This window comes from Oncorhynchus mykiss, chromosome 31 (genome assembly GCF_013265735.2).
Source record: "Oncorhynchus mykiss isolate Arlee chromosome 31, USDA_OmykA_1.1, whole genome shotgun sequence".
NCBI lineage: Eukaryota > Metazoa > Chordata > Actinopteri > Salmoniformes > Salmonidae > Oncorhynchus > Oncorhynchus mykiss.
This window is the reverse complement of record NC_050571.1, coordinates 13,431,216-13,450,799: the sequence shown is the minus strand read 5'-3', so window position 1 is coordinate 13,450,799 and position 19,584 is coordinate 13,431,216. Positions and strand designations below refer to the sequence as shown.

The 19,584-nt window shown below is 46.1% G+C and overlaps 1 protein-coding gene across 1 annotated transcript; it reads left to right on the top strand.

Annotated features, from left to right (window-relative positions):
• Positions 1–3,539: 3,539 nt before the first annotated feature.
• On the top strand, positions 3,540–6,298 carry adrb2a (adrenoceptor beta 2, surface a). Its single transcript, XM_021583370.2, has 2 exons — positions 3,540–3,736; positions 4,509–6,298. The coding sequence occupies exon 2, from the start codon at positions 4,512–4,514 to the stop codon at positions 5,790–5,792; it is 1,281 nt and encodes a 426-aa protein (XP_021439045.1). The 5' UTR covers positions 3,540–3,736; positions 4,509–4,511; the 3' UTR covers positions 5,793–6,298.
• Positions 6,299–19,584: the final 13,286 nt, after the last annotated feature.

The following is a 19,584-nucleotide window of genomic DNA, read 5'->3' as shown; positions in this document are numbered from 1 at the left end:
AGTGAGGTTGTATGGAGAGCATTTGTGAACAGCAGTTTTCAGTTCTTTCCACAGATTCTCGATTGGATTCAGGTCTGGACTTTGACTTGGCCATTCTAACACCTGGATATGTTTATTTTTGAACCATTCCATTGTAGATTTTGCTTTATGTTTTGGATCATTGTCTTGTTGGAAGACAAATCTCCGTCCCAGTCTCAGGTCTTTGCTTTTACGCCAAACATAACGTTTTGCATTGTTGCCAAAAAGTTAAATTTTGGTTTCATCTGACCAGAGCACCTTCTTCCACATGTTTGGTGTGTCTCCCAGGTGGCTTGTGGCAAACTTTAAACGACACTTTTTATGGATATCTTTAAGAAATGGCTTTCTTCTTGCCACTCTTCCATAAAGGCCAGATTTGTGCAATATACGACTGATTGTTGTCCTATGGACAGAGTCTCCCACCTCAGCTGTAGATCTCTGCAGTTCATCCAGAGTGATCATGGGCCTCTTGGCTGCATCTCTGATCAGTCTTCTCCTTGTATGAGCTGAAAGTTTAGAGGGACGGCCAGGTCTTGGTAGATTTGCAGTGGTCTGATACTCCTTCCATTTCAATATTATCGCTTGCACAGTGCTTCTTGGGATGTTTAAAGCGTGGGAAATCTTTTTGTATCCAAATCCGGCTTTAAACTTCTTCACAACAGTATCTCGGACCTGCCTGGTGTGTTCCTTGTTCTTCATGATGCTCTCTGCGCCTTTAACGGACCTCTGAGACTATCACAGTGCAGGTGCATTTATACGGAGACTTGATTACACACAGGTGGATTGTATTTATCATCATTAGTCATTTAGGTCAACATTGGATCATTCAGAGATCCTCACTGAACTTCTGGAGAGAGTTTGCTATACTGAAAGTAAAGGGGCTGAATAATTTTGCACGCCCAATTTTTCAGTTTTTGATTTGTTAAAGAAGTTTGAAATATCCAATAAATGTCATTCCACTTCATGATTGTGTCCCACTTGTTGTTGATTCTTCACAAAAAAATACAGTTTTATATCTTTATGTTTGAAGCCTGAAATGTGGCAAAAGGTCGCAAAGTTCAAGGGGGCCGAATACTTTCGCAAGGCACTGTATAATTTCAAATCCAAAGTGCTAGACTAGAGAGCCAAAACAACAACAACATGTGTCACTATCCCAATACTTCTGGAGCTCACTGTGTATCATATGGTAATATGGTCGCAACTCGGTTTCCACAGTTTGTGGTCAGTGACCACATATCCTGTCTTCTCTTGAGAGCCAGATCTGCCTATGGCAAATCAAATCAAATCAAATCAAATCAAATGTATTTATATAGCCCTTTGTACATCAGCTGATATCTCAAAGTGCTGTACAGAAGTGCTGTACAGTGCCGGGTGGAGATTATAACAGAACATGGCCAAGATGTTCAAATGTTCATAAATGACCAGCATGGTTGAATAATAATAAGGCAGAACAGTTGAAAGAAACTGGAGCAGCAGCATGGCCAGGTGGACTGGTGACAGCAAGGAGTCATCATGTCAGGTAGTCCTGGGGCATGGTCCTAGGGCTCAGGTCCTCCGAGAGAGAGAGAGAGAGAGAAAGAGAGAAAGAGAGAATTAGAGAACGCACACTTAGATTCACACAGGACACCGAATAGGACAGGAGAAGTACTCCAGATATAACAAACTGACCCTAGCCCCCCGACACATAAACTACTGCAGCATAAATACTGGAGGCTGAGACAGGAGGAGTCAGGAGACAGTGTGGCCCCATCCGAGGACACCCCCGGACAGGGCCAAACAGGAAGGATATAACCCCACCCACTTTGCCAAAGCACAGCCCCCACACCACTAGAGGGATATCTTCAACCACCAACTTACCATCCTGAGACAAGGCTGAGTATAGCCCACAAAGACCTCCGCCACGGCACAACCCAAGGGGGGGAGGGGCGCCAACCCAGACAGGATGACCACATCAGTGACTCAACCCACTCAGGTGACGCACCCTCAATCAAAATCAAATCAAATGTATTTATAAAGCCCTTCTTACATCAGCTGATGTCTCAAAGGGCTGTACAGAAACCAAGCCTAAAACCCCAAACAGCAAGCAATGCAGGTGTAGAAGTACGGTGGCTATGAAAAAGAAACCTAGAGAGGAACCAGGCTATGAGGGGTGGCCTCTTCTGGCTGTGCCGGGTGGCGATTATAACAGAACATGGCCAAGATGTTCAAATGTTCATAGATGAACAGCAGGGTCAAATAATAATAATCACAGTGGTTGTCGAGGGTGCAACAGGTCAGCACCTCAGGAGTAAATGTCAGTTGGCTTTTCATAGCCGATCATTCAGAGTATCTCTACCACTCCTGCTGTCTCTAGAGAGTTGGAAACAGCAGGTCTGGGACAGGTAGCACATCTGGTGACCAGGCCAGGGTTCCATAGCCGCAGGCAGAACAGTTGAAACTGGAGCAACAGCACGGACAGGTGTACTGGGGACAGCAAGGAATCATCAGGCCAGGTAGTCCTGAGGCATGGTCCTAGGGCTCAGGTCCTCCGAGAGAGCGAAAGAGAGAATTAGAGAGAGGATACTTAAATTTACACAGGACACCGGATAAGACAGGAGAAATACTCCAGATATAAGCCCCCCAACACACAAACTACTGCAGCATAAATACTGGAGGCTGAGACAGGAGGGGTCAGGAAACCCTGTGGCCCTGTTCGACAATACCCCCGGACAGGGATAAACAGGCAGGATATAACCCTACCCACTTTGCCAAAGCACAGCCCCCACACCACTAGAGGGATATCTTCAACCACCAACTTACCATCCTGAGTATAGCCCACAAAGATCTCTGCTACGGCACAACCCAAGAGGGGGGCACCAACCCCGACAGGAAGATCATGTCAGTGACTCAACCCACTCGTGTGACTCACCCCTTCAAGGGTCGGCATGGAAGAGGCAACCTCTCTCAATAGCAAGGCTATACTCACTTAGTCTGTACATTGTCAAGACTTTTCTTCATTATGAGTCAGTTACATTGGTAAAGTATTCTGCCACTGTGTACTCTCTGTTTAGGGCCAAATAGCATTCCAGCATGCTCAGTTTTTTTTCTTGATTCTTTCCAATGTTTCAAGTAGCTCTCATTAAATTGTCTCATAACTTGGTTGGGTCAAATTAGGTTGCTGTCTTGGGGCTATGTGGTGTCTATTTATATTTGTGAATAGAGCCCCAGAATCAGCTGGCTGAGGGGACTCTTCTCTAGGTTCATCTCTCTGTAGGTTGAGGCATCACTTTCCTTTAGATGGTTGTGGAATTTAAGGGCACTTTTATAGATTTGGATAATTAGTCGCTAAAGTCCTAATTCTGCTCTGCATGCATTATTGTCTCCCTCTCAAAGTCTCTCTTCCCCTCTGTTCAAACTCACCTCACTGCAGCCTTCAGCGCTCCCATCAGGCTAGGCATATGATTGGCTGAGGTCATGCTATGATGTCATCGCTGAATCTTATAAGGGTTCTGACAGACAGCCTGGGAGCGACATTAGCAGAAACACTGCACGGCACTGAGGGAGAAAGCGAGACAGAAAGAGAGAGAGAGAGTGACAGAGAGAGCTAGTGTAAGAGCAAAAGAGAGGGGGAGCTGACAGAAGGATGTGGGAAACTATACACTGAGGAACTACTCAAACCTGAAGAAGACTTTTATGACAACGTATATGGGAGGTTGTACAGGGACCACAACCTGTGGAGGTTTGTACATGTATTGTTTATTTGTTTGTTTCTGTCTGCTGTTGTCATGGACAACAGGTTATTTAAGTCATGGTTATTTCACTCAAGTTACCCATTGTTGTATCCTGAAGGTTCTAAGCCCCTCACGCGGTTTCTCTCTCTCTCCCTCTCTCCCTCTGCCTCTTTCCCTCTCTCTTTACCCCTCTCTTTCCCTCTCTCTCTCTCCCTCCCTCTTTCCCTCTCTCTCTCCCTCTTTCCATCTCTCCCACTCTTCCTCTCTCTCTCCCACTTTCCCTCTTTCCCTCTCTCCCGCTCTCCCTCTCTCCCTCTTTCGCTCCCTCTTTCCCTCTCTCCCGCTCTTCCTCTCTCTCTCCCTCTTTCCCTCTTTCCCTCTCTCCCGCTTTCCCTCTTTCCCTCTTTCCCTCTCTCCCGCTTTCCCTCTTTCTTTCTCTCTCTCCCTCTTTCCCTCCCTCTCTCCCTCTCTCTCTCTCTCTTTCCCTCTCTCTTTACCTCTCTCTTTCCCTCTCTCTCTCCCTCCCTCCCTCTCTCCCTCTCTCTCTCCCTCTCTCTCTCCCTCTTTCCCTCGCTCTCTCCCTCTATCTTTTTTGTAGCTTAACCTGCTTCTTGTTTTTACCCGTCTCTTTCTCTCTCTCCATCTCTCTTTCTCTCTTTCCCTCTCTCTTTCTCTCTCTCTTTCCCTCTCTCTTTCTCTCCCTCCATCTCTCTTTCTCTCTCTCCATCTCTCTTTCTCTCTCTCCCTCTCTCTTTCTTTCTCTCCATCTCCTACCTCTAGACAATGGGCAGCTGCACCCCCCCTGTGCCTTCCCTCAACGTCACCGAGTCAGCCAACACATCATGGGCCGGGGCGGCTGGCGGCGAACCAGGTTACAGTGAGGTGGAGATGGTCCTCCTAGGCATGGTTATGTCACTGCTGGTCGTTGGCATCGTGTTTGGCAACATCCTGGTCATCATAGCCATCTACCGGTTCCAGAGACTGCAGAACATCACCAACTGCTTCATCACCTCTCTGGCCTGTGCCGACCTGGTCATGGGTCTCATCGTGGTGCCGTTCGGCGCCTGCTACATCATCTTCAACACCTGGCACTTCGGCAGCTTCTGGTGTGAGTTCTGGACTGCCACGGACGTGTTGTGTGTGACGGCCAGCATCGAGACGCTCTGCGTGATAGCGCTGGACCGTTACCTGGCCATAACCTCTCCGTTCCGCTACCAGTCTCTGCTGACCAAGTGTAAGGCACGCGTGGTGGTCCTGCTGGTGTGGGTGATCGCTGGACTCATCTCCTTCTTACCCATCCACATGAAGTGGTGGATCAGTGACGACGCGGAGGCGAAGGCCTGCATCCAGAACAGCAACTGCTGTGACTTCAACACCAACACAGCCTACGCCATCACCTCCTCCATCATCTCCTTCTACATCCCCTTAGTCGTCATGGTGTTTGTCTACAGCCGCGTGTTCCAGGAGGCCAAGCAGCAACTACGCAAGATCGACCGCAGCGAGGGGCGCTTCCACGCCCATAACAACAACAACGCAGGAGGAGGAGGAGGGGTGGAGAATAACAATGAGAGCCGAGGAGTTGGAGGAGGCTTCAGGAAGACCAAGTTCTGCCTGCGGGAACACAAGGCCCTGAAGACCCTCGGGATCATCATGGGGATCTTCACACTGTGCTGGCTACCCTTCTTCGTCCTCAACGTGGTGGTAGCCATCTGGAAGGTAGGGGACATCGGACTCGCCTTCAGGATACTCAACTGGATAGGTTACGCCAACTCCGCATTCAACCCCTTGATCTACTGCAGGAGCCCTGAGTTCAGATATGCATTCAAGGAGATCCTGTGCATCAAGAAGGTCCGGTTCCCCAACATAGGGCCTACTAATGGATACGTGTACAGCGGACACAGCTGGCAGAGTGAGCAGCAGGGAGGGAGGAGTAAGGGGAGCTCGGAGGACAGTGACCCAGCTGCAGACGGGAGCTCAGGGAGGGGAGAGGCGGGTGGGGGTGGAGCTGCAGACGGAACGGATCCGAACGGGAACTGCAGTAAAGGGTTAACAATTGTACTTTAACCCCCTCACCTTGCTAAGGGAAGTGAACAACCTTTGGAACAGACAGACATGTTTCAGGGTTATCGTCCATTGTCACTTCACCAAGTCACTGAGATGAGACGGGATGGAAGGAAAGAGGATGAATGGTGAGCGGGTAGCACAGGTGAGACTAGATTGAGGACAGGAGAGGAATTTGTTACATTTCACCGGTAGGTTTGCAAGTTGAATGTATATTTAGAGAGAGAGAGATCATGTAGATTGTTTCATCTACCTCACCTTGTTGTTTAAGATACGTTCTTATCATGCATCATGTAGCATCTAAATATGTCAGAAACCACAGAAACCACAGAAACCAGACTGGCTCATAAATCCGAAAGATCGTTTTACTCTGTGTCCACCCCCATACATGAAATGTTTGCACACATGAATGTATGGCATATATCATCATGAATAATTGGTGAGAGAGAGAGAGAGAGAGAGAGAGAGAGAGAGAGAGAGAGGGAGAGAGAGAGAGAGAGAGAGAGAGAGGGAGACCCAGAGAGACAGGGAGTCAGAGAGAGAGAGCAAGAGAGAGCGAGAGAGAGCGAGAGAGAAAGAGACAGAGGGAGACCCAGAGAGACAGAGAGAGAGAGCGAGAGAGATAGAGACAGAGAGAGAGAGAGACAGAGTATGAGAGAGCGAGACCGATAAAGAGAGAGAGAGACAGAGACTGAGAGAGTGAGACAGATAAAGAGAGAGGGAGACAGAGAGAGACAGAGACAGAGGGAGAGAGAGAGGGAGAAATAGAGAGACAGACAGAGGAAGAGAGAGAGAGAGACAGAGACAGAGACTGAGAGAGAGAGAGACAGAGACAGAGAGAGACAGAGACAGAGACTTAGAGAGAGACAGATAAAGAGAGAGACAGATAAAGAGAGAGAAAGAGAGACAGAGAAAGAGGGAGAGAGAGATGGAGAGAGACAGAGACAGAGAGAGAGACAGAGGCTGAGAGAGAGAGACAGATAAATACAGAGAGAGACAGATAAAGAAAGAGAAAGATCCTGGTCCAAATGGACCATGTTCCATTTGTTTTTCCATGGACCATTTTCTTGAGTTTCACACATCATTTTTTTTGGGGGGGGGGGGAGTTGGGCACACGTGGCTTTTTGCATTCAATGACTTAACTGTCAATTTATCATCGCTGCTCTGCCACACCTCCCCTAGCCTTAATGATCTGAGCCAGTGTCACATCAGCCCTCCCGTCACCTCTCTCCTCTCGTCAACTCTCTGCTCTATCTTTACCCTTCTACACAGAATATCATTTCCTCTCCCAAGTCTCCGGGTGTCTCTATCAGAAGTCAGTGGTTAGTTTGTGGTTTGTTGACTGGATCTGTCGTTGTCGTTCTGGGAAGTAGCCATGTTTACTGAGAGCAGAGTCAGTAGTTTCCTCAGTGATCGGAGGGAAGGGTACAGACTGACTCCATGGAATAACAAACAGTCTGTGGAACCAGGCCAGAGATAACAGTGTCCCTGTCTCCTGCCGTAGAGGTGCTGCTTACAGGACCCAGGCAGGCTGTGTCTGAAATGACACCCCAGTCCCTATCTCTTGCAGTACTTTTGACCAGGGCCCTATACGGTCAGACCAGTCAACATGCATGAGACAGCGATTGAGATGTTTCTAATCAGGGTGTGATCGCTGGTGGGTCTTTGGTTCTCTGTGAAGTTTTTCCAACGTGAACAGAATTCTAGATCGTTCAGGATATCTGTGCAATGATCCGACGAGACAATTACCTATTTCAACAGCTGTTGATGATGTCTGTATCAATTAGTTTCCCTCTCTTTATCTCTTTCTTTTTCTCTGTATCTATCTCTGTGTCTATATCTGTGTCTATCTCTGTAGTTCTCCCTGTATCTATCTCCTCTCCCATTTCTCTTTCTTTCTTTCTTTCTTTCTTTCTTTCTCTTTCTTTCTTTCTCTTTCTTTCTTTCTTTCTGTCTTTCTTTCTTTCTCTCTCCCTTTCTCTCTCACCAGGAAATTCCTGTGTTGTTGCAGGGCTGAGCCCGGTCCAGGCCGATAAACAGGGGATAAATCCATTATCTCTGCTGTTTAGTTAGGGAATCAGACGACTCCCTCCCTCCTAAACAACAGTCACATGCAGGGAGCGATCTCTAGATTAGGATGTATAACATTTTTCCAGTATGACAGACGGTTAGCAGGAGGAGCACAGGGCTCAGGTCTCTAATGGGATATCTATTCCCCATACTCCTCTAGTCTCTAATGGGACATTTATTCCCCATACTCCTCAAGTCTCTAATGGGACATCTATTCCCCATACTCCTCAAGTCTCTAATGGGACATCTATTCCCCATACTCCTCAAGTCTCTAATGGGATATCTATTCCCCATACAACTCAAGTCTCCAATGGGACATCTATTCCCCATACTCCTCATGTCTCTAATGGGACATCTATTCCCTATACTCATCAAGTCTTTAATGGCACATCTATTCCCCAAGTCTCTAATGGGACATCTATTCCCCATACTCCTCAAGTCTCTAATGGGACATCTATTCCCCATACTCCTCAAGTCTTTAATGGCACATCTATTCCCCATACTCCTCAAGTCTCTAATGGCACATCTATTCCCCAAGTGTCTGCGGCTGTGTCCCAAATTATACCCAAGTTTACTCACCATAAGGATACTTCCCCTAGCTGTTTTACTCATAACCCTGACCAATTCCCCTAGCTGTTTTAGACATAACCCTGACCAATTCCCCTAGCTGTTTTACACATAACCATGACTAATTTCCCTAGCTGTTTTAGACATAACCCTGACCAATTCCCCTAGCTGTTTTACTCATAACCCTGACCAATTCCCCTAGCTGTTTTAGACATAACCCTGACCAATTCCCCTAGCTGTTTTACTCATAACCCTGACCAATTACCCTAGCTGTTTTAGACATAACCCTGACCAATTCCCCTAGCTGTTTTAGACATAACCCTGACCAATTCCCCTAATTGTTTTACTCATAACCCTGACCAATTACCCTAGCTGTTTTAGACATAACCCTGACCAATTACCCTAGCTGTTTTACTCATAACCCTGACCAATTCCCCTAGCTGTTTTAGACATAACCCTGACCAATTCCCCTAGCTGTTTTAGACATAACCCTGACCAATTCCCCTATAGGTTTTAGACATAACCCTGACCAATTCCCCTAGCTGTTTTAGACATAACCCTGACCAATTCCCCTATAGGTTTTACTCATAACCCTGACCAATTCCCCTAGCTGTTTTAGACATAACCCTGACCAATTCCCCTAGCTGTTTTAGACATAACCCTGACCAATTCCCCTAGCTGTTTTAGACATAACCCTGACCAATTCCCCTAGCTGTTTTAGACATAACCCTGACCAATTCCCCTATAGGTTTTAGACATAACCCTGACCAATTCCCCTATAGGTTTTAGACATAACCCTGACCAATTCCCCTATAGGTTTTACTCATAACCCTGACCAATTCCCCTAGCTGTTTTAGACATAACCCTGACCAATTCCCCTAGCTGTTTTAGACATATCCCAGACCAATTCCCCTAGCTGTTTTACACATAAGCCTGATCAATTCTCCTAGCTGTTTTACACATAACCCTGACCAATTCCCCTAGCTGTTTTAGACATAACCCTGACCAATTCCCCTAGCTGTTTTAGACATATCCCAGACCAATTCCCCTAGCTGTTTTACACATAAGCCTGATCAATTCTCCTAGCTGTTTTACACATAACCCTGACCAATTCCCCTAGCTGTAGACAGTCTTGTGATCAACTCAACAGTATGCTGTGATCATAGTAGTTCCACGTTAAATGTAGCTTCTGTCGGCCTGGCTTTCCTCTACCTGTCTATAACAGTGTTAGTGTCCTGTGTGTGTGTGTGTGTGTGTGTGTGTGTGTGTGTGTGTGTGTGTGTGTGTGTGTGTGTGTGTGTGTGTGTGTGTGTGTGTGTGTGTGTGTGTGTGTGTGTGGCTTTCCGTCTCAAGTGTTGTCAGCTAACGGTGTTGAAACTGTGAATTTTGTTATTTTGCAGGAACATCTTTGTCCTGTACTGAAGCTTTGGCAGGCACCACTTGTTGTCAAAAGTCCTGCTGCACAAAACATAAGTCAATATGGGTCCAAGTTTTTTTATTGGATTTTGTGTTTATATTCATAAATACATGGTGAAAGCAATAATTGTTTTTATTTTCGTTACTTTATGTAATGTTCAAATTTAGTAACCATTTCCCTACGTTTGCAGTAGTAGCTTACAAAAAACAAAATTTTTACAAAAAAGACACATCGGTTTAGACTTTGATCCATGGACATCTAGAACCCACATTTGAATGAATGCAAAAGCTTGTATGTGTGCTCTGTATGTGTTTCCGTGTATTGAACATTTGTGCTGTTTTTTAATACTGTGGTCTGCTGTGTTTCATGTGTTTTGTAAATCTCTGTGACGATTTTTTAATACTATAGTCTGATGTGTTTCGTGTGTATTGGACATCTCTCTGCCATTTCTTTAATAATGTGGTCTGATGTGTCAAAAAAAATGAAATAATAAAAGATTCTAAAGAAGAACATCTAGCATAAACTGGACATCTACACTGCCCCCTCCTGGTCCTCTCCTGACCATCTACACTGCTCCCTCCTGGTCCTCTCCTGACCATCTACACTGCTCCCTCCTGGTCCTCTCCTGGCCATCTACACTGCTCCCTCCGGGTCCTCTCCTGACCATCTACACTGCTCCCTCCTGACCATCTACACTGCTCCCTCCGGGTCCTCTCCTGGCCACCTACACTGCTCCCTCCTGGTGCTCTCCTGACCATCTACACTGCTCCCTCCTGACCATCTACACTGCTCCCTCCGGGTCCTCTCCTGGCCACCTACACTGCTCCCTCCTGGTGCTCTCCTGACCATCTACACTGCTCCCTCCGGGTCCTCTCCTGACCATCTACACTGCTCCCTCCTGGTCCTCTCCTGGCCATCTACACTGCTCCCTCCGGGTCCTCTCCTGACCATCTACACTGCTCCCTCCTGACCATCTACACTGCTCCCTCCGGGTCCTCTCCTGGCCACCTACACTGCTCCCTCCTGGTGCTCTCCTGACCATCTACACTGCTCCCTCCTGACCATCTACACTGCTCCCTCCGGGTCCTCTCCTGGCCACCTACACTGCTCCCTCCTGGTCCTCTACTGACCATCTACACTGCTCCCTCCTGGTCCTCTCCTGGATATCTACACTGCTCCTTCCTGACCATCTACACTGCTCCCTCCTGGTCCTCGCCTGACCATCTACACTGCTCCCTCCTGGTCCTCTCCTGACCATCTACACTGCTCCCTCCTGGTCCTCTCCTGGCCACCTACACTGCTCTCTCTTGGCCATATAAACTGCTCTCTCCTGGACATCTACACTGCTCCCTCCGGGTCCTCTCCTGGCCATCTACACTGCTCCCTCATGGTCCTCTCCTGGACATCTACACTGCTCCCTCCTGGTCCTCTCCTGACCATCTACTCTGCTCCCTCCTGGACCTCTCCTGGCCATCTACACTGCTCCCTCCTGGTCCTCTCCTGGCCATATAAACTGCTCTCTCCTGGACATCTACACTGCTCACTCCTGGTCCTCTCCTGACCATCTACACTGCTCCCTCCTGGTCCTCGCCTGGCCATCTACACTGCTCCCTCCTGGTCCTCTCCTGACCATCTACACTGCTCCCTCCTGGTCCTCTCTTGACCATCTACACTGCTCCCTCCTGACCATCTACACTGCTCCCTCCTGGTCCTCTCCTGACCATCTACACTGCTCCCTCCTGACCATCTACACTGCTCCCTCCTGACCATCTACACTGCTCCCTCCTGGTCCTCTCCTGGACATCTACACTGCTCCCTCCTGGTCCTCTCCTGGCCATCTACACTGCTCCCTCCTGACCATCTACACTGCTCCCTCCTGGTCCTCTCCTGACCATCTACACTGCTCCCTCCTGGTCCTCTCCTGACCATCTACACTGCTCCCTCCTGGTCCTCTACTGACCATCTACACTGCTCCCTCCTGGTCCTCTCCTGGACATCTACACTGCTCCTTCCTGACCATCTACACTGCTCCCTCCTGGTCCTCGCCTGACCATCTACACTGCTCCCTCCTGGTCCTCTCCTGACCATCTACACTGCTCCCTCCTGGTCCTCTCCTGGCCACCTACACTGCTCTCTCTTGGCCATATAAACTGCTCTCTCCTGGACATCTACACTGCTCCCTCCGGGTCCTCTCCTGGCCATCTACACTGCTCCCTCATGGTCCTCTCCTGGACATCTACACTGCTCCCTCCTGGTCCTCTCCTGACCATCTACTCTGCTCCCTCCTGGACCTCTCCTGGCCATCTACACTGCTCCCTCCTGGTCCTCTCCTGGCCATATAAACTGCTCTCTCCTGGACATCTACACTGCTCACTCCTGGTCCTCTCCTGACCATCTACACTGCTCCCTCCTGGTCCTCGCCTGGCCATCTACACTGCTCCCTCCTGGTCCTCTCCTGACCATCTACACTGCTCCCTCCTGGTCCTCTCTTGACCATCTACACTGCTCCCTCCTGACCATCTACACTGCTCCCTCCTGACCATCTACACCGCTCCCTCCTGACCATCTACACTGCTCCCTCCTGGTCCTCTCCTGGACATCTACACTGCTCCCTCCTGGTCCTCTCCTGGACATCTACACTGCTCCCTCCTGGTCCTCTCCAGGACATCTACTCTGCTCCCTCCTGGTCATACCCTCTCCCTGCACCATGGCTCTGTGTGTGTCAAAGTTCACTGTGGTGTATGTGTGTGGGTGCAGGTCTTTGCATGCTTGCAGGGATGGCCCTAGCCTTTTGGGCCCCTCCCATCTTGCAGGAGAAAAAAAATTGTGCCCCCACTCTTGACAGCGTAGAGAAAAAAATATTTATTTTAGATTTAATAAAACATGTTACAGTTAATAAAAATGTTTTAGAGTTAATAAAACGTTTTAGAGTCAATAACATTTTAGAGTAAATAACATTTTAGAGTTAATAACATTTTAGAGTAAATAACATTTTAGAGTAATCCTGCCATTCTACACATTGTGCCATGACTTATTCCATGTTCAATGATATCTGAGTGATAATGACTAACAAAATCAATGCGGGCCTCCTGCAGGTCAGGATCCCTAGGCACATGCCCTGTGTGCCTGGGCGGTAATTTGACCAGGATTAGATAGCTGACTAATTTGCCAAGTCAAAAAATGTTAGATGACATGGCTAACTGAGTGGCTGTCAGTGACTGATATAACACGAGAAAAACTGCTGATGCACAACCAAGTTTAGAAATGACATCTTGGGTATTCTACTATTCTAACTCTCAACAGTAAGTTGAGACCCCGACTGAATTCCTAAAAAAGCGGTCGCCTATGTCTCTTATGCATTAGGCCCGGCCCTGTGTGCTTGTCCTTAATAAGGTGGTGTACTGTAGTATAAAATCTGTGTCTCTAGTCAGTCAAGCTGAGAGAGAGAGACGATGTCATTATGCGCAATGATTCTAGAACCAACTAGCTGACTCTGCCGCATTCAGCCAAGCACCATGCAGGGGGAGGGGGATGGGGCAGACATAAGCATTAGGAACACACACACAGGAGTATATATACTAAGACTGATATGTACAGCAGTAGATATACTAATAATGATATGTACAACAATAGATATACTAAGAATGATATGTACAACAGTAGATATACTAAGAATGATATGTACAGAAGTCGATATACTACGAATGGTATGTACAGCAGTAGATATATTAGAGTGACCTATGTACAGCAGTAGATATATTAGAGTGACCTATGTACAGCAGTAGATATATTAGAGTGACCTATGTACAGCAGTAGATATATTAGAGTGACCTATGTACAGCAGTAGATATATTAGCGTGACCTATGTACAGCAGTAGATATATTAGAGTGACCTATGTACAGCAGTAGATATATTAGAGTGACCTATGTACAGCAGTAGATATATTAGAGTGACCTATGTACAGCAGTAGATATATTAGAGTGACCTATGTACAGCAGTAGATATATTAGTGACCTATGTACAGCAGTAGATATATTAGAGTGACCTATGTACAGCAGTAGATATATTAGAGTGACCTATGTACAGCAGTAGATATATTAGAGTGACCTATGTACAGCAGTAGATATATTAGTGACCTATGTACAGCAGTAGATATATTAGAGTGACCTATGTACAGCAGTAGATATATTAGTGACCTATGTACAGCAGTAGATATATTAGAGTGACCTATGTACAGCAGTAGATATATTAGAGTGACCTATGTACAGCAGTAGATATATTAGTGACCTATGTACAGCAGTAGATATATTAGAGTGACCTATGTACAGCAGTAGATATATTAGTGACCTATGTACAGCAGTAGATATATTAGAGTGACCTATGTACAGCAGTAGATATATTAGAGTGACCTATGTACAGCAGTAGATATATTAGTGACCTATGTACAGCAGTAGATATATTAGAGTGACCTATGTACAGCAGTAGATATATTAGTGACCTATGTACAGCAGTAGATATATTAGAGTGACCTATGTACAGCAGTAGATATATTAGAGTGACCTATGTACAGCAGTAGATATATTAGAGTGACCTATGTACAGCAGTAGATATATTAGAGTGACCTATGTACAGCAGTAGATATATTAGAGTGACCTATGTACAGCAGTAGATATATTAGAGTGACCTATGTACAGCAGTAGATATATTAGAGTGACCTATGTACAGCAGTAGATATATTAGAGTGACCTATGTACAGCAGTAGATATATTAGAGTGACCTATGTACAGCAGTAGATATATTAGAGTGACCTATGTACAGCAGTAGATATATTAGAGTGACCTATGTACAGCAGTAGATATATTAGAGTGACCTATGTACAGAATCCGGTATATAACTAAATATGTGGTGTGTATAAACAGTGTAACTAAATACAATGTACAGTAGTAGAAATATCCAAATGAGCTATGTGGGTAAAACAGTATTGAAATACTCAGTGTGAAACAGGAAGCATCCAGTGGCTCAATGTCTTTATGACATGGGACAGTTAATGTTTTATTTTTCCTGTACCTAACTGTGAGTCATGTATCCCACAGAAGAACAAGTAGTCTATGCTAGTGGCTGATCAATGGATATGTTACCACAGACGAAATACACTTAAGCTACATCCCAAATAACATCCTATTCCCTACAGGGCCCATAGGGTTCTCATCAAATGTAGTGCACTACATAGGCAATAGGGTGCCATTTAGATTCCACATTCACACTTAAGAAATAAAACAGGCCTATACCTGTATTTGTAAATGAACTCGTTGTGTGGTCTGAGTGGAAGTGTTGTATCAGCTCAATGTTTACTATACCTGTATTTGTAAATTAACTCGTTGTGTGGTCTGAGTGGAAGTGTTGTATCAGCTCAATGTTTACTATACCTTTCTTTTTCAAGATCTTTTTGAAGAAGAATTTGTCATTTTTGTGGTTGGGCTTACGATCCATGTGCTAATGTTCTTTGGTATTAATGAAATACAAGTGTGATCTGATGAAGTAATATTGAAGTAATAAATGATGTATTTGTTGGTTGTTATGTATGTACTAATGTTTTTGTTTATTCATCCACTGGTTCAATAACTGAAAACACATAGTATTTTATAAAACTACCTTATCATCATCATCTTAAATAGAAGTAAGTAAGTAGCCCTGGCTCATAGTGATCATTGATAACAATCTGTTGTATCAGGCTATTTTTGACACAAATACCAAAACAGATCACTAACATTCTAAATCAGGGATCGGCCAAAGGCAACCTGCTGGTCTAAACCGATACGCAAAGGTTAAGAAAAATACAAAAATCACTAGGAATTCAGCAAAAAATGAGTTTCATTTAGGAAATCTGTCATCAAGTATATTCAATTACAGCTGTTTTCAAATCCAATCTTATTTTGGGCTTAATTGTGTTCAATTCGGTGTACAAATTATAATTACGTTCTAGCCACCTGACTATCCGCTTCGACAAACATCTGAATCTAGTTGCCTACCCCATTCTAAATCAACAATGGTATTTCTATATGATAAACCATCCAGGGACCATGGGTGTCTGTGCAGTCTGTCACATGGTCCTACTGTGCTTTAACATAGTGTTGTTTGTACAGAGAGTTCCGAAAAGTCTCATTCCAGGTTCCGAGCCTCCGTTTCGCTCCACCAACTGCTTCTCTCTCTCTCTCTATGGGAAGGCATGCTGAAGCTTTATTAATGACAGGGCATGGTAAATGCACACATTAACATAAAGGGTGTAGAGTCCAACACCAAAGCAAAAGGAACAGAGAAAGGCCCCTGTCACTCTCTGTAGCATGAGAATTCCCCTCTGAAGAAAAGGGAAATCACCGCTTGTACTGTATGTATGTAGCAGTCTGACGGAACTGGGGCAACCAGCTATTTCAGTATGGGAAAATGGGCCAAGAGCGTGTGACTAGGGTGAAGGGATGAAGTGAATGGAGAGATGGAGGGATGGACGGATGAAGGGATGGACGGATGGAGGGATGGACGGATGGAGGGATGGACGGATGAAGGGATGGAGGGATGGATGGATGGAGGGATGGACGGATGGAGGGATGGAGGGATGGATGGATGGAGGGATGGAGGGATGGAGGGATGGATGGATGGAGGGATGGACGGATGGAGGGATGGACGGATGAAGGGATGGACAGAAGGATATTGTAAAAAAAAATTAAATTTGTTCGAATCGAGGCCGTGCCTCAGTCGAAGGTTCCAAATGATCACATTTTCATGATCATCTTAATTCTGTCAATCCAGAAGACCCAGATATACTAACCCATAAAACGGACATACTTGGCATCTGACCAGAGAGAGAGAGGGGAGATAGAGAGGGGGGTGAGAGAGGGGAGAGAAAGACAGAGGGAGAAAGAAAGCAAAAGGATAAATATAGGTGAGGGAGAGAGAGAGAAAGAGAGAAGGTGAAGGAGAGAGAGAGAGAGAAACTGAGTGCTGCTCCATTCAAACAGAAAATGTCCATCTGTTGAATTGAGATGAAAATAGCTTCACATCACACCAGCAGATAGGAGGTCATGGGTCAAATACTGATGTAAAGGGTTCTACGGACAATGCATTACCTACCTGTGGGTATGATGGATTAATAGACCTTGGGTGGATAGGACATTTAATTCAACACATTTCCAGGTACAAGCATCTTGCTAAACCTGCAAACATCTGCTAAATATGTGAATGTGACTAATAACATTTGATTGGATTTGATAATGAGTTCCGATAGGAAAAAGTTTAATCTTCTAAGACTAAAACATACAGCTCCATCATACATTTTTCAAACTTCACAAATGAAATGATATTACTTTTATGAAACACAGTGTTAAATGTTCAGTTTAGAATAGATACTGTGCATTACTGTAAGTCTCTCCTTCTAAATCTCTCTGGCTTCTATCGACAAGAGATAGATAGCTGTGAGATGGAGCCAATAGCCTGCACCTAGTCTCAGTCTGAGTGGCAGTCTAATCCCTATATAGTGCACTACTTTTGACCAGAACCCTATGGGTCAGAGCCTTATGGGTCAGAGCCCTATGGGTGAGAGCCTTATGGGTGAGAGCCTTATGGGTGAGAGCCTTATGGGTGAGAGCATTATGGGTGAGAGCATTATGGGTTAGAGCCTTATGGGTGAGAGCCTTATGGGTGAGAGCATTATGGGTGAGAGCCTTATGGGTGAGAGCCTTATGGGTGAGAGCATTATGGGGGAGAGCATTATGGGTGAGAGCCTTATGGGTGAGAGCCTTATGGGTGAGAGCATTATGGGTGAGAGCCTTATGGGTGAGAGCATTATGGGGGAGAGCATTATGGGTGAGAGCATTATGGGTGAGAGCCTTATGGGTGAGAGCATTATGGGTGAGAGCATTATGGGTGAGAGCATTATGGGTCAGAGCCCTATGGGGGAGAGCCTTATGGGTGAGAGCATTATGGGTCAAAGCCCTATGGGGGAGAGCCTTATGGGTGAGAGCATTATGGGTCAAAGTCCTATGGGGGAGAGCCTTATGGGTTAGAGCCTTATGGGTGAGAGCCCTATGGGTGAGAGCCCTATGGGTGAGAGCCTTATGGGTGAGAGCCTTATGGGTGAGAGCATTATGGGGGAGAGCATTATGGGGGAGAGCATTATGGGGGAGAGCATTATGGGTGAGAGCATTATGGGGGAGAGCATTATGGGGGAGAGCATTATGGGTGAGAGCATTATGGGTGAGAGCCTTATGGGTGAGAGCATTATGGGTGAGAGCCTTATGGGTGAGAGCATTATGGGGGAGAGCATTATGGGTGAGAGCATTATGGGTGAGAGCCTTATGGGTGAGAGCATTATGGGTGAGAGCATTATGGGTGAGAGCATTATGGGTCAGAGCCCTATGGGGGAGAGCCTTATGGGTAAGAGCATTATGGGTCAAAGCCCTATGGGGGAGAGCCTTATGGGTGAGAGCATTATGGGTCAAAGTCCTATGGGGGAGAGCCTTATGGGTTAGAGCCTTATGGGTGAGAGCCCTATGGGTGAGAGCCCTATGGGTGAGAGCCTTATGGGTGAGAGCCTTATGGGTGAGAGCATTATGGGGGAGAGCATTATGGGGGAGAGCATTATGGGTGAGAGCATTATGGGGGAGAGCATTATGGGGGAGAGCATTATGGGTGAGAGCATTATGGGTGAGAGCCTTATGGGTGAGAGCATTATGGGTGAGAGCCTTATGGGTGAGAGCATTATGGGGGAGAGCATTATGGGTGAGAGCATTATGGGTGAGAGCCTTATGGGTGAGAGCATTATGGGTGAGAGCATTATGGGCGAGAGCATTATGGGCGAGAGCCCTATGGGTGAGAGCATTATGGGGGAGAGCATTATGGGTGAGAGCATTATGGGTGAGAGCATTATGGGCGAGAGCCCTATGGGTGAGAGCCCTATGGGTGAGAGCCTTTTTGGGTGAGAGCATTATGGGTCCCGGTCAAAAGTAGTAGGAGCCCCATGGGCTCTGGCAAAATGTATTGCATTATACAGTATGCGTGTGTGTGTGAACCAATATGAACCTGTGCCAGGTGAGACATTAAACAGGGGGCATCAAGGAAATATGCGCATGACAGAGAGGTTGAAACTAGCACTAACTCTAACTATAAGCCTAATGCTAACCCCCGTGCCCACCCCACATGGAAAACATCTAAGCGCAACGAGCAAGTGACTGTTATGCGTTTGGCAGAACACAATATTTGTGTGCAAATCTCAAATTACACCCAATGTAACAGGTAGGCATAATGTTCCCGGGGCTCTTACTGTATTCTGATCTGCAGAACAAAAACACAGCAGAACTAATTCACAACACTGGGGATGCATCCCAAATGACTCCCTATTGACTATATAGTGCACTACTTTTGACTAGTCCTATGGGTCCTGGTTAAAGAATTGTACAATGAAGAGGTAGCGTCATTTGGGACGCAGAACAAAATAAACAGATGACAGAGAAGATGTTTATTTCCTTAGTTAACAGATGCTTTCATACACTTCAGACTCAAATTACAGCTAATGCCTGAATGCAGGCACACACACGTCACACACACATACACACACAGTTTAATATCTCACCTGGCGCAGGTTCATATTGGTTCACACACACACACACACACACACACACGCACGCACGCACACACACACACACACACACACACACACACACACACACACACACACACAGTTACAAACA

Bases quoted from the DNA above. Each gene is read 5' to 3' on its own strand.
- adrb2a (XM_021583370.2), top strand. From the start codon at position 4,512: ATGGGCAGCTGCACCCCCCCTGTGCCTTCCCTCAACGTCACCGAGTCA.